The 17,217-nt window shown below is 33.6% G+C and overlaps 1 protein-coding gene across 1 annotated transcript; it reads right to left on the reverse strand.

Moving 5' to 3' along the window:
- Positions 1-349: 349 nt before the first annotated feature.
- LOC149808168 (uncharacterized) lies at positions 350-3,277 on the reverse strand. The gene is made up of 2 exons (XM_089950055.1): positions 2,853-3,277; positions 350-893 (listed from the first exon to the last, which is right to left on the reverse strand). Exons 1-2 carry the CDS (start codon positions 3,256-3,258, stop codon positions 457-459), a joined length of 843 nt encoding a protein of 280 aa, XP_089806181.1. The 5' UTR covers positions 3,259-3,277; the 3' UTR covers positions 350-456.
- Positions 3,278-17,217: the final 13,940 nt, after the last annotated feature.

The raw sequence follows: 17,217 nt of genomic DNA on the forward strand, positions 1-17,217 counted from the left end.
ATTGAACATAGCGACAAGGGATTGGGCCAAGGGATTGGGCCACTTTAGCCTCAAAGGAAATCCCAGTCAAAAAGGTCGTGGGCAACTCTGGCGTCAAGGGGAGTTTAACATGGGGAAAGTTAACATGGATTGAATGGGGAATTGAACATATTGACAAGGGATTGGGCGGCTATACGGACAATGGAACTTGTATGTTAGAAACGGTCACGACACTTTGGTATCAAAGGGAAGTTAACATGGGGAATGTTAACATGGGTGGGCCTGTTTAGCGTCAAGTGATTGGAAATGTATAGCGACAAGGGAAAATGGAACATAGCGACATGGGATTGTGACTGTATAACGACAAAAGGGAATTGAACATAGCGACAAGGGATTGGGTCGCCCTAGCCTTTATTTAATGTTTCAGATTGCACAATTATTTTAAATGTATCATATATCAAACATCCAATTTACAAATCAATAACTTACTAGAGAGCCTGAAAAATGAGAATAGACTCTCTCAACAACGTAACTGCTTCCAAAAATGTGGGATTCGTCCCACACGCAAATTACCCACACGTCATCTCCTTTCTCTAAGTGGATAAGAACTGTCGTGCTCCTCTGACGCCAGTCTCCATTGGGATCATGCGCTGCATAGAGATTGCCGATATAATTGGTGATATTGCCTTTTACTATGCCAACATGGAATGCATTGACATCTAAACCCAACGTCAGGCTAAACTGATATGTTCCAGAAACGGGGGCTTGGAAGACTCCTCGGCGTGTGTCGTATACGTTACCCACATTAAGAATGGAGTTGTCAAAAACAACATGCTGACCTTCGGAACAGTGCGATAGACTTCTCGTCAACGTCACCATAAAGGCCGGTAGATTACGCATAACTTGTGATAAAACTGCAAAGGAAAGGCATGGATATATCCAACACGGAATGCCTAAAAACTAAAATATGCCCAAACTGGATATGCAACACTTCCTTGTGTATTTATCCTATTTCTATTGCAAACAAATTCGACGGAGCAACCTTAGAACAATGACATAGACGATAACAGTGGTAATATGAAGACTGCTTATGTCTAGGTAACAAAATTTTCACAACATTTTTAAAACTTTGCAAAGTTCTTCTTAGGATGTGTCTTTAAAATAATTTCCTAAAACTCTTAGCAGATATTACAAATAGAAAGTTTATCACCGAGATATAAATGAACGTACTAACCAATTGTTTAAAATGACGGAGTTGACTAGTAAAATACCTGAATGAGATCCTAACAAGAAAGGAAATCAGTTGTAGAGAATTACGTTAAACCCTGCCATTAACACGTTGATATATCTACGGGGCATCCTAAACGAGCGCACCATTGTATGTAAAACAAAACTTATAAAAATCCTCTTTAACTGTTCTAGTTTGAAGCACAGTGAACAGTGAACGAATAGCTTGCGAAGTGCCCGTTCTCAACAATGTACATGTACAACACTTGGTGGTCTCGAATGGCATCCGAAAATCAATGATTAATTAAATGAACATTAGAACACAGCTATTATTTCAATCAGATAGTTTTATCCTTATGGCGAATAAAGGCTTTAACAAATCAATCTTGACATTTTTCAAAAGTAATCAAATATCAAATTTTTAAAAAATGGAAACCATGACTTTTCATGGTTCATTAATGGTTTCATCTTCTCCGGAACGTAAACGAGTAAGTTATATATATATATATATATATATATATATATATATATATATATATATATATATATATATATATATATATATATATATATATATATATATATATATATATATATATATATATATATATATATATATATATGCGTGTGTACAGGATGCTACAAAACTCATTTTCATCTTGGAACGTAAATCACAAGTAAAGTTTTAGATTTTTAAATTTTTTTAAATGTCAATGTTTTGCATCAACATTATGTATTTAGAAAACAAAGTCATCGTTAAAACAACAGCATGGTCACACGATAAATATGGTGTTCTTGTGATCAATAAATCTCATAGGAAAGTTTCATCTTTATTTTTTGGTAATATCAGTTTCCTTTCCATGGCAATTATCTATAAGCACATACGATTGGATATTACTACAACCATGGAGAACTGAGATGTATTTGACTTGGAAATTATTACAGTGTATTATTCAACCCGTGGCAATTACTATATGCCTACCACATTCACCAGTATTAAGTTTATAAAGATTCTGATAATCTTTAAATCTAGTTTATTGTTAAATTATTTTGTTTCTTTTTTAAATAAGAAGACCAAAACAAAAAATTGTATTAATCTTGACAACACAAAATATTTTACGCGAGATTTAATATTGCTAAATAAATGTGCGTCATTTGCTGTTAAAAGTGATGGCGACATTTCATATATGCCAAAAGTTACCAATAATACTCTTATTTTTGGCACAGGTAATAGTCGATTCAGCGTCTTAAAAATACTGTTAAATCCATACCATACTTAATTACTAGCTAAATTATCAGTCGTACATTTACTATTATAACGGACCGCTCCGGTGGCCTTGTGGTTAGAGCGTCCGCATCGGATGCGGGAGGTAGTAGGTTCGATCCCCAGGCCGAGTCATACCAAAGACTTACAAAAATGAACTAACAGCTGCCTCGCTTGGCGCTTAGCATTAAGAGGTTAGTGTTAGGACTGGTCGGCCTGGTGTCAGGATAATATGACTGAGTGGGACATCATGCTACATGTCTGCGGCATGATGCCCCGGTGCTAGACATCACTATAAACTGCCACACTGTAGACATCGTAGCGATATGACTGAAAAATTGTTAAAGCTACGTTAAAAAATCCAAATCACAAACAGTCGTACCTTGTTCCAACAGTTGTATCTTTACTGCATGCGCTTGATTTATCCGAGTGAGGTTGTGGATGGTTTTCACCAGCGCCCCAATTAGGGACTCCTCTGCTTCATTGGTTAACGTGAGATTGTACACGGTGCTGATTACAGAAGCAATTTTGGCGTCACGTGCCTGGTTGTCCTTTATGAGATTGTGGAGAGTGTTGTTAAGTGTTGTCATCTCTACTTTCATTGTTTGGATGAGGTGCAACAAGTTTGTATCCCCGTCCAGAACGAGTCGCTTTGCTGCATCTTCTGCCCTGGTTAGACCGGCCACACATATAATGCTTATGGCCACGTATCCCAAAGAGCGCATTCTTGATTTCAGTAAAGCCTCCGTGTCTCTGATAAGGTGTATGTAGAGGAAGACTGGCGACATGGCATATTCTCAGTGCATATTGATAACCTTGGGGAATGAGTGCTGTTCGTGTATATAACTTATCTTGATGTGCTTACTTTAAAAAAAAAAACTGTTTGCTGGTGCATATTTTCTTACAAACTACATCTGTTTGTGAACGCTCCGGTGGCCCAAGCGTCCAGCTTGGACGCGAAAGGTCGCTGGTTTGAACCCCGGCTGAATAATGCCAAAGACTAATGCCACACTGCAGACATCATAGCGATATGATTGAAAATTGTTAAAGCTACGTTAAAACTCCAAATCAGACACACACATACACAAATTCATAACGGAACTAAACAAGCTCTTTGTCCGGGAGTAAAAAACAACTTACATATGCAAAGCCAACACTTAACACAAAATCTACGAAACATTCAGGACTCCTGCATGATAGAATCACTATAGGCGATTTATAACGAGATGAAACAATACAAAGTTATGCAAAAAATACTAGACGAGCAGGTTCTTGTGTCTATCACATAGCGAACTAGTATATTTGACCTAATTCTAAGTTGTGCACGAAGGACAGAAACATAGGATGTATAGCGAGCTATCAACGCCATCTACAGGATTTCCTACATAAATTATGTCACGGTTAAAATTATGCAAGGCGGATCTGAAGGAAATATGTTAAAATAATTGGGTATCGGGATAATGGACAACAATAATAATAAAGACAATACAAACTAGTTTTTTAAAAATATAATTGCTTGTGTGTATATTAGCGTAAAATTTGCGTCGGGTGCAGATCATGACTTGGCAGTAAGTTTGATAAGACTGGACGGGAAGATTAGATGTTTTTCAATAGAAATTCTCATGTCATCTGGGATGGCGAGCCATCATTTTATTAGAGTTCATGTCGCACATAACATTTTAATTTAATGGATTATAACATTTTTTTCTAAAGATATCTACATTTTTGAAAAATACTTCTTTGGTATGCTAACTCCTTTTCAGTTCCTTCGTAGAGATCTCACAATCACCTCACACAACACAGAGAGAACGTCACTTACGTGTCAATAACGGTTTTTCAAATTTGACTTTATTTCGAGCACTTAGATTCTCAATGGTTAATGAAAATGGTAAATTAGCATGATAGTCCTCAAGCAATATTTTATTTCGCTCAACACTGAGATGACACATAAAGGCTAACACGTAGCATTGACATTATCAAACGAGGTATCAACTCTCGTTTAATATCAGACATAGGGTTTTAAAACCAACGAGATGTTTTTAATATATCAAATACAGATTAACATATTATATGCATATTAACAAATCATGGACATATTAACGTATCATACACATATTAACATATTGTATACATATTAACATATTATATGCATATTAACAAATCATGGACATATTAACATATTGTATACATATTAACATACTATATGCATATTAACATATGTTATGAATATTGACATAACATATTCATATTAACATATTTTATACCTATTAACATATAATATACATATTAGCATATCATACACACATTAGCATTTTAACACATCATATACATAGCTATATATCATATTATCCCTACGCCGGTCTGGTCAGTGGTGATGTGTGTACGTTAAGAGTCAAACAAAATAGTTCCCAACACTTGTCCCCTTTACGTATTGTTTAGTGATTGCTTGCTAAAGTCAACCTAATATCTGTCTTGGTTGTAATCTGGGCTAAGTTAAATCTTCCTACAATGTGTTAATATATGTTTTGAAAAACGTAAAATTGCGCATACTTATTGGAGTACATCTGTTGTCAATTTTTCAGTTTTTGTAGGTAGGTGCGTATGTTTTGTACATGGTCAAGCTCCCTACTTTACTTAATTATTTATACATAGGTCAGCATTCTAGTTCTTGATCGACCGCTCCAGGGGCTTAACTGGTTAGAGCGTCCGCCTCGGATGCGGAAGGTCGCGGGTTCAAACCCAAAGGCCGAGTCGTACCAAAGACTTATAAAAATGATATTAGCAGCTGCCTCGGTTGGCGCTCAGCATTAAGATGTTAGTGTTAGGACTGGTCGGCCTGGTGTCAGGATAATGTGACTGGGTGAGGCATGCTTCGTGTCTACGGCATGAAGCCCCAGTGCTAGTCATCACTATATACTGCCACGCTGCAGACGTCGTAGCGATATAACTAAAACTGATAAAGCTACGTTCAAACACACACACACACACTCACACACACACACACACACTTTTATCGATCCCGGGCTTAATGTTTGAGAACCTTTTATGGAATTCGAAGCATTTTTCGAGAGATATATTGAATTCTTTTTCAAGATGTGCAGCTCTTGTTTAATATGTATGATTTAATGCTGCATTGAATTTTCTTGCTTGTAAGGTTGTTCATTTATCTCGTGGTTAGTTTGTGATGAATTTCAAGCTTTAACGGTTGGTGTATGAATTTCTTTAACTACCCCAAGGCTACTCGTAGCCAGTCACCGCTAATATTGCCACAGTATCATATCCGTCCTTGTTTTACCTACTTTGTTTTGTTTTCCAGCCTGTATTCATTGGTTCCCAGCCTGTAAAGGCGGAATACAATTGGTTGAGTTTGATCCCTACTAAATAAGTAATTAACTTCATTCCAGTCAAAATGCCGGTATGTAAATTAATATTGGGATTTAGACTTGGCTACGTACGTGACAATATCTTGCTATAAACCATGTAAGTGATTCATATCTGGTTTGGATGGCTTTTAACGGGATACTTCACTGAAGATGATAGGAGTACATCATTAACCTGAAGTTGTGAATATCAATTTTTTTTCTTCAGGAATTTATATCAATGTTACTTTCAGTAAAATGAACACGTGGTCTGCGTTATTATTCTAGCCACAATCATGATACTAGTGATCGTCGCTGGGACCTTAGAGAATGAACTTCCAACAAAGACATTTCTGGTCAGTAGTGTTCTTGTCATTGGGATTTACGTTGTAAATATTTGAATATATTTGATGCATGCCCTTTTCAAAGCGTTAGTGTGATGCTTTTGCTTAATTATGTTTAGGCAATATGTCTTATATTAGGCTTTTCTGCTAACATAATTATAGCTGTCAAGGGCAGAGCTAACGACCGTCTCAATAGATGGTTTCCGTCACGACTGGTTTGCGAACTGCGTTTCTAAGTTGGTTTTAGCCATGTATAGCAGTGGGCATACCACAGTGTTAATAATAAGCCGTAATGTTCATAATTTCATCCAGAGGATTTGCAACTAAAATCAAAGTGGTGTTAGTAAAAACTAGAGATTCGCCTGAGCAGCTATTCAAATTAACAGGACAGCTTTGCTGACATGATCTTACTGCTTTAATGAATATTTGAAACTTTGCAGGGAATAGTGTTTGTATTTAACTTACTTCCATGAAAGTAGCGATATTTTGCCATTGTGTACTGAAATATAATTTGCTCATAACATTTATCTCTTCAGTATTGGTTTGGAGTCTATGATTTGAAAGATTGGAACTAACTTCATGGACAACGATGTAAGAACGATGTCAGTAATGATGGCATTCAACTAGCTGCACTTGTAATGATTTTGAAGTCGTTGTTATTCGACAAAGACAATCGTTATTAAAAAAGAGTAAAAACACAATAAATTCACAGTATTTAAAAAAAGAACCATACCTATCATCGTGTTACATTCAGTTTGAATCTGTTTTAAGTTTTTGTTTAATCAACCATCAAATCGTAATATGATATGGTGTACACTAATGACGTATTCATTTCTTTTGGAGTCAGATTAGCGAGATTATATGTTCAACGGATAGTCTCTCATAAGGACATTTTCTATAAATCTTGGAATATATTTAGGCAGAGGCTTTGAATCCGTTGAGAATGATAATCATGTCCTGTGGAAGTTTAATAATCAGATTAGGATTTTGTCTTTCAATTCCGAGATTCTTAAGGGGCGACAATTTACTGCAGATGGTGAATTTAATCCATTATTTGGTCAAGGGGGCGGTTTCGAATTAAATCATTCGTTTTATTTCACACAATGAACCCTATTTATTGTGATTCAATATTATCTGAATAGAAGATTTTTTATACATTATGTTATAATTCGGTGAATCCAAAAAGTACTCGACAAAAAGGTGTAGATTTTTTTTATTCATGTAAAAACATCAAACCAACTGCAGCTTCTTTTTTATATAAAAAAAGATACTTGCAACAGACTGCGTAAATACCTACATTTTATTTGGAAGTTATAAAACCAAAGAAAAACAAAAACATTCTGATTCAGGTCACCATTCTAACGTCAGTTCCGCCAGATATTGAGGACTGGTCAATCCGAATTCATAGTCAGACTGGTTGCAATTTGAGTGCTGACTAAATAAAATAGCCGAGTCTTAGTTTGAGCATAATAATATTAAATAACCTCCAGGGCTGAAAACGTCATCAAACTTTGCGTAGCATTTTGAAAAACAAATGTTACCAGGCTTGAAATGCTTGATTGATATGAACAAATGCAGATTTTTGACCGGCCAGAATATGTTTTAGTTAGGCTTGTAGTCTGTCAGAGGTTGGGGATGTGTGGTCTCTTAGTCCTTATGGTGCTTTGGTTATCGCTCTCTAGGAGATGATAACCACGGTGTTAAAAGCCTAGATCCGAGTAAACAGTAAAATAAAATATGAAATATATATATTGAATAACAGCGATCTGAGCAGAGATATATAATAGAACAACACGAACTACCGTATATAAAATACAACAATTTATTCAATTATATAAACAATATGAAATTGAACATGATGTATTAATAATTGCAATACGAGTAGCTGGTAAAGGAAAGTAACATTTCCATTCGTCAGAATGTTACCAGGGATCAAATGAATTGCGTTTATTTCTGTACGAATTGTAAGGAGAACTACTTTTTCTCAGAATACCCACTTCTATAAATAAAGTCACGCGTACAGCATAAGATAAACACTGCCAGTTAAGGCAGGCACGAAGTGAGCATTAAAAAAATTAATTGAATAAATTTGACTTCCATTGGTTGAATGACTGGTATTATGATGCCCTTATTATGATCAAGCAGGACTATCCCAAGTGCTATAAATAGCTATTTAACAGAAAAACCTCAAACATGTATTACTACGCTCAATTAAGATTTCCGTTTTTTAATGATGCAAACAAAATAACATAAAGAATAATTGAAATTTCAATTATAAGAGTTTAACGTTGTTTTTTTTTTTCTGAGTTTATCGTGGTATAAACTGTCAGTTGCCGACTCACACAGCTTACATAACGCCCTTCGGGCGTTATTTGCTGTGTGAGTCGGCAACTGACGGCGTTATGTAAGCTGTGTGAGTCGGCAACTGACAGTTTATACCACGATAAACTCAGAAAAAAAAACAACGTTAAACTCTTAAATAATTGTAATGCCAGTAGCTGGGTAAGGAAAATAACATTTCCATTGGTCAGAATGTTAAAATGTGATAAAAATGAATTGCGTTTATTTCTGTGTGAACTGTAAGGAGAACTGCCTTTCTAAAAATACCCACTTCTATAAATAGAGTCACGTGTACAGCATAAGATAAACACTGGCAGTGAAGGCAGACACGATGTATGCATTGAAAGAAAAAAATTCTAACAATTTAAAAAAAAGATGAATACATTTGGCTTCCATTGGTTTAAGGACTGGTATTATGATGACCTTATTACGATCAAGCAGGACAATCCCAACTGATATAAATAGCTACATAACATAAAAACCCAAATATGTTTTACTACGTTCAATTAAGATTTCTGTTTTTTAATGATGCAAACAAAATAACATAACGTATAATTGAAATTTCAATTATAAGAGTTTAAAGTCCTTTTTTCTGAGTTTATTATTTGCTGTGTGAGTCGGTAACTGACAGTTTATAGCACGATAAACTCAGAAAAAACAACGTTAAACTCTTAAATGAATTCATACATTGGATGGTTAGAACTCCAGTTGAAAAGAAACCCCTATTGTCTTTACTCTCTTATCAGATGACACAGGCATTTTAGAAGCTGTGCAATCTTAACCAAAGCCTGAGTCCAACAACGTACTCTCTCAGTAGCCATTATTGTTATTGTTAACGTTAATGATGTTTAAATAGCAGTATGTAAATTCGTTAAACATTCAGATGTGATTTAGCGGTCATACAGTGTCAAATACTACTTAATGCGATTGTGACGGATAAGTGGGCAGAGAGATAGGTTGGTTGGTGGGTAGGTGGTCAAACGAGAGAACTACGGCGAATTTTGTATTATTTATGAAACAATAAATATTCATATCGGAAACGTGTCTTATTATTGAAGTGTATGATAATTTGTCTCATATCGTACTAGATGCAACTTTCAGTGGAGTTACAGGCAATGAATATCCGACCACAGCTGTTCCACACTTCACAAGAATAATCTTTGAAAGATTATTTTTTTCTAAATTAAAAAAAATAGAATTCAAGAGCAAAGAGTTATGAACAGCTTAGAAATTTGTGTGATGATTTATAATCAAATATATCTTTAATTACCGAAAATATCTACATATCTTCAATCTTCTAACATACAAAATATTAATTTGATTGTTATGTTACTGTTTTGACATTTTGATTTGGTATCATTTTTATTTTAACACAGATCAGCCATAATGTAGATAAAAAGCCATTTTATCGTGGGATTTCAGAAAGAATACAGAGTACAAGAGTATTGCATGGTACGAGAAATCAGCTGAAATATATCTGAACATCTCACCACTCAGACTGGTTCTCTATATGATTCGTTAGAGAGATTAATACGTCAAGTGGAATTACTCTATTCCAGTTTGATGGGTTAAATCATGAACTAAACAGGTCGAAAGGCTTTATTGGGTAATTTTTTACGACTCTTCGTCTTAAACAGAAAGATGTTAAACCAAGACCAACATAATAATTTATTTCTGTAAGTCACAATTTAAGAAACACTTAAAGTATTGTGAATCGATTCCCCAAAAATCAAAAATGTCAAATTACAAGTCCAAAAGTATAGAATGTTCTTAATGAATTCCAATAGACATTAATGTTCTGATATATCAATAGGCTTGCATGCCCCGATGTACCAATGATGCAATCCAGAATGTCTTTGAATGAATTCAGACAAATCCTAAAATAATGTGTACAAAGACTGATATCAAAGAAGAATGAATTATATATATATATATATATATATATATATATATATATATATATATATATATATATATATATATATATATATATATATATATATATATATATATATATATATATATATATATATATATATATATATATATATATATATATATATATATATATATATATATATATATATATATGTATGTATGTATGTATGTATGTGTATATATATATATATATATATATATATATATATATATATATATATATATATATATATATATATATATATATATATATATATATATATATATATTTATTTATTTATTTATTTATTTATTTATTTATTTATTTATATATACACACACACACACATTTCATAACCTAGTCTAACCGTAAAGAAGACTGGCCTAGTCACGAGCCATTCATTGTAATTGAAAAATTAAATCAAACTGCAAACAAATTGTTTCTAGAATATTCTAAGTTCAAAATCTATGTCAACATCTTGTTTCATATGACCATTATCGTAAAATACAATCTACAAGCATGACAAATTGTGGCATGCAAAAACCCCATCCACAGCCCTCAATCACGTAAAAAAATCAAGCTCAAAATGTAAATCAAATTTTCATAAAAAAAAACTAAAATACGGCTTCCAAAGCGCCCGTCATTTGCAGAATATATCGGTTTACAATACACTGTACTAAATGTAAATAGTATATTGCACGTATTTGTTACTTTAATGCACGTCTGTGTTTTATTCTTCGTATTTTCGTAGGAAAGTATAATTAATTAATGAATTAAAGAATAAAACTAATTACAGGATATGTAAATAATAATGTTTCAACAATATTATATAGCAGTATATTATGGTTTGAGTTATAAAATGTATTTGGGATCTTCTTTTCTTTATAACCGTGGCCATTGTTTTGTTGGCATAAATGTAAATAAATCGATTTTTTTACAAGTAAATGGCACTAAAAAGAACATCAATATTTTTTTCAAACTCTATTTTTCGCATTTGAGTCCATGTTAATAAAATAGAGAAATTTCAAAAAATTCAAATTTACCTTGGCGAGTTCATTTGTATTTTGAAGCAATGAAAAACGATTCAAACATGATGTAATTGTTTCAAACAAAGTGAAGCATTTTGCATTTGACCATCTATGGCACCAGGCATGCCCGAAATGAAATTTAAAAACACAGAAGGTGTAAGGAATATATGAATTTCAGTTAATTATAGCAATGGAACTGTTTATGGATTGCATTACAGCTCATTTGTTTTGAATAATCTTACTCTGTGTTTTAGGCACCCTAATTTCTAGAATTTTAAAGAAACAAAATGAAGCCTACATTCTGAGTGACGTTTGTTTCAGCATTTTGATCTGTGCTTGCCGGACACTTGTTGCATGTTTCCAACAACTGAAGTTTAATCAAGAAAACTTGCAGTATATAACAATTTATTTGTATGCTTTTAAAGTAAAAGGAATCCCATTTTTCGATTGTCAGTATTTATGACGAATATTTTGCTCATGAAAACGGTATCGAAATCAAATTTATCTTTGATAGCCAGTGTTTCTATCTACACCTTGGCGGACTGATAAGATAATAAATGCTTCAGGTCTGTGAATTTCGTTGAATGTGGCGGCAGTCCACCGCATGCAATCAAAATAAACTCATTCAAATTTTGTAATTGTTCCTACATGATCGAGAGAAGGGGAGAACACAACTGGAATGGACTTATAAATTAGCAGTTTTCCACTGTCGGTCCATTTTTGTACAAATAGATCCTATCCCTCAAATACGCCTGTAATGATTTCTCTCATACTTTCGATGTTAAACTTACAAAGTATCTTTTGAAATCAATTGCCTCTACCATTTTCGGCCCATGTAGAAAGCACCGCTGTTACACGCAGCTGATTAGCTGGCATTACATGATAAGGGAGGCAACTATGAAATCCAATAGATGCAGAACAAATTACTTCAATATCTGATCGATCCACCAAGGTTAAGCTGGCGTTAACACATCGAAACCTTAGCTAGTGAAGATAACGCTAGTTGTGACTTTGACAAAGTTGCTAATTTCCACCATATATTAAAAGGAAAATATTATTGTAAAACATTACTCTTAAAATAGCTTCTACTTGTTATTTCCATTAATAAATTTTAAGTCTGCATATCATTTAAATGTGTTATCCATTATTCAATATCTTTTAGGGCGTACAGAATGCTTGGGATATTTTTTAACATTTTTTAAAACTGCCTTTATGTTTGAAGTGATTACAAGTATTTATTCCAAACTTTACGTCTATATTAAATGCCTGTAATTTGTGTACGCTAAGTGTCTATAATTCGTCTATACTAAGCGTCAATAATTTGTCTATACTAAGCGTCAATAATTTGTCTATACTAAACGTCTATAATGCGCCTATACTAAACGCCTATAATTTGTCTGTGCTAATCGTCTATAATTTGTGTGTACTAATCGTCTGTAAGTTGTCTATACTACGCGTCCTTAATTTGTCTATACTAAGCGTCTATAATTTGTCTATGTTACCCGTCTTGAATTTGTACTAAGCGTTGTTAATTTCTTTGCGACCTTAACGCTCATTTACGAATCATAATTTAGATCAAGTCTCAGTTTTCTGCAATCGTGTCAAAACATCGTTGTTTTTTTTTCTCTCGAGGGATTTTAACTATTTCATTCTAGGTTTTTTTTTAGTCAGTGGATCATATGCATAAGTATAACCCAAAAGAAAGACGACCAAACATGCCCTATGTTGTGAAAGAGATGACTAAGTGATTTGGGTCCGATAAGCGTGATAGTGAAAACATCTTTTGAGATCCCCATCCCACCCCACTCCCGTTTTCTTTTTTTGTACGCTGTACTTTTATATTAGAATGAGCTACATATATTTTCAGCAAACAAAGGTCATTCTAAGGTCATTCTATACATATCCTGACTCTAATGTCTGTTTTAAAGAAATAAATCTGTCCTTTTATATTGTCAGACAACACCAGGCCCGTTTTGTTTAGATGACATGATAGGAAACAAGTCCTGGAACATTCAAGTCTTCCGCAGAATGGAGACTTTACTAATCACTAGAACGTAGTAATGCAACAACCAGCAGCCTATCTTTATATACATCAACCATATGTTGTTTTGAAATAAAACGTTTACATTCGACGTTTAGTCAACATTGAATATGCTGTCGGACTCCTGCATACACGTGTGTATTGTGCAAGGTAGTCAAACATTAGAGAAGCTGAAAAACAAATGGACGCTCATGTACCAAAAAGTTTAACGATGTCTTAAAAAGAAAGTGCCTAAATTTAAGTAATCTATGTAAAAAGTACACATCACCATTGCTGTCTTTTATAAGGCTCTCGGTAGTAATGAACAATAAAAGTAATACAACAATTAAATTTGCAATCCTATAATGAGGTTGATCCTGTAATCAAACTTAAATTTAGGGGTTGTTGTTGCTGAGGTACTAACTGAGGAGGGTTGTTGTTGTTGAGGTACTAACAGGGTACATGTTATTCTAGTCAGAAAGCTGGTTGGAGAGTATGAAGATAGAAAATTACATGGTCATCACATTATTTAGATAAATATACTTCAAAGTTGAAAATGATTATCTTTTATGTTTGTATTCCAGATAGCACGATTAGATTCGAAAAGTAATACTAGACATTAGATATGCCCTGCTCTTTCGAAATAAATTGATATATTTCCATTCGCTTCAATAGTAGACACACAGAACATCTGTCACTGAGAAATATAAATGATCAAAGACCTATATAGGCTACTAATTGCTGTAATTTACCTTTATATTATACATCGTCTAAACCCAGTGCATTTGAAGATAAAAGAACAGCTGTCACTTCTTTGTATTAATATGTCATTCGAGTAATAAAATAACAAATTGAAATAGGACCAACGCATCTGCTGAAGTTTAATAGACAACGAATAGCGCGCGCACACACACACACACGCACGCACGTACACACATACATAGACACACACATACATACATACATACATGGAAACATACACACACACACACACACACACACACACACACACACACATATATATATATATATATATATATATATATATATATATATATATATATATATATATATATATATATATATATATATATATATATATATATATATATATATATATATATATATATATATATATATATATATATATATATATATATATATATATATATATATATATATATATATATATATATATATATATATATATATATATATACTGATTAGGTCGGTTTTGTGCTTCGTTTAAAGAGAATATCTGACTTGGTAGCACATATATTTTCACTTTTTAAACATTTTGTTCTTCCATAGAGATGCAAAATATTTCTACCCGACGCGTCATTTATACTGGATGTAGGACAAATGTTATATTTTGTGGCACCTACTTTAGATTTGAATTTTTAAAATAGTTTTTACCGTTTCTACAACAACATTTCATACTTTTCCTTCTTTGAATTGAACTGCAAGCAGTTGTCTCACCCCTGTCTGCGCCGGTTCGAGTCTCGGATTCAGCCAATGTGGGTATGTGAGAAAGCTTGCCAGTAGCTTCTCGTGGGTCGGTGGTTCTTTCCGGGGTTTTCCCGGGTTCTTCCTCCACCATTAATACTGGCCGCCATGTATAGCCTATCGCGTGCTGAAAAATGGCTTTAAACCCAACAACAACAACAAAAGCAAGCAGTTGAAAATATTTTCGAAAGCTTTATTAAGTTTTCTATAAAAACCTTTCTTTAAAGTTACAATAAATGTATCAAAGGAGATAAAATATTAAATTTCTAATGTATGCATCTATTTCCATATTCGTTCATAAAACATCTGTTCCTACGATATTTAATGAACTAAAAACACGTAAATATTCAACAATTGCAATAAATCAGCTTAATTTAGGTTACATGTAAATGCAGTTCATTTTACAATAAAACAAAACTGATCAGCTGCAATCTCATAGAATTGATATCTAAAATAGACATACAAGACAATGTATTGTTTCAAAATCTATGAGATGTCATTGCGAAATTGTTTTTCTTGTGCTTTTTAAGTATTTGTGGGGGGAGGGAGTAACCACAATACATTACCACTGGGGATCCTAGAAAATGAAAACAGTCCATAATCCATATCAATCTTGACAGAACTGAATAAGAATATCGAACGACATATGCCACCTCTAAACGCACGACCATTTGAGATGCTTTGAAAAATTTATCTGAAAATACGTAATGTAACAGACAAGTTTTACTTGTGATGACCGTAACACATTTCAATTGTTTATCTTAGAAACTTGTAGAATGCATATTACTTTATACTGGTCAATACAGAGAATAATTAACATGGAGACAGCATAAGCCGCCTCTAAAATGCATTACTCTTGTGAATGTTTTAAAGAAATGTAAGCATCCTCCGACCAGTTTCGTTTTTCTTATACAGTTAGTAAAATAAATTCCATTTTCCAGGTATCTTTTTTATTTGTGTTATATTTACATTTTCACATCGTTTTCTTCAATAAAATATAACAATGTTAAATTCCTTAAAATTGCAAATGATTTAAAATAATTTCCAGAGATAATGGAATTTACCCTGCTGAATTTTCTTCAAATAGTAAATTAACATGCTACAGCGGTTACATGATAAACTATTTTGATTTGGGCAGACAAGTGGTAGTTTCCTTTTTTTACTTTAACATTTAGATTAGCAGATGGGTTTCAAATTACGATTCCCAATATCTCTCGGGACAGTGATCTGAGTTGCTGCAGAAAATCAGTTGGGAAATGTTCCCAAGTTTGTTACAACCAGTTGTCAAATTATATATCGATGTATTGTGTGTCAAATTATATCTGAATGAATCACGGGTTGCCAGTTGTTCTTCAAATATCACCAGGGAACCTAATGCGAAATAATTTTCGATAGCAAACGAACGGGTTAAGTGACTTATTGACAACAAGATGAATGTCATTTCTCTCCAAGATGATACTCAGAGAATTGTTATCTGACAAGATAATTTGTAAAAAGTATCGTTTTACGGTTCCATTGCGGCTAGGATTATTATGGGCTACAAGCAAATGGGACTATGGTCATTATGGGCTACAAGCAAATGGGGCTATGGTTATTATGTGCAACAATCAAATGGGGTTATAATTATTATGGGCTACAAGCAAATGGGACTATGGTTATTATGGGCTACAAGCAAATGGGGCTATGGTTATTATGGGCTACAATCAAATGGGGCTATGGTCATTATGGGCTACACGCAAATGGGGCTATGGTTAATATGGGCTACAAGCAAATGGGGTTATAATTATTATGGGCTACAAGCAAATGGGACTATGGTTATTATGGGCTACAAGCAAATGGGGCTATGGTTATTATGTGCAACAATCAAATGGGGTTATAATTATTATGGGCTACAATCAAATGGGGCTATGGTCATTATGGGCTACACGCAAATGGGGCTATGGTTAATATGGGCTACAAGCAAATGGGGTTATAATTATTATGGGCTACAAGCAAATGGGACTATGGTTATTATGGGCTACAAGCAAATGGGGCTATGGTTATTATGGGCTACAAGCAAATGGGTTAAAATTATTATGGGCTGCAATCAAATGGGGCTATGAATTCTATGAGCTACAAGAAAATGGGGCTATGATTATTATGGGCTGCAAGGAAATGTGACTACGATTATTATCGGCTACGAGGAAATGTTGCTATGAATTTTATGAACTAAACACAAATGGGGTTATATTT

Source organism: Sinohyriopsis cumingii, chromosome 1 (assembly GCF_028554795.1).
Source record: "Sinohyriopsis cumingii isolate HCF-2022 chromosome 1, ASM2855479v2, whole genome shotgun sequence".
Lineage (NCBI taxonomy): Eukaryota > Metazoa > Mollusca > Bivalvia > Unionida > Unionidae > Sinohyriopsis > Sinohyriopsis cumingii.

Excerpts from the sequence above, each read along its gene's own strand:
- LOC149808168 (XM_089950055.1), bottom strand. The coding sequence starts at position 3,258 with ATGTCGCCAGTCTTCCTCTACATACACCTTATCAGAGACACGGAGGCT. Across the intron at positions 894-2,852 it reads GATACAACTGTTGGAACAAG|TTTTATCACAAGTTATGCGT; the intron begins GTACGACTGTTT and ends TTTCCTTTGCAG.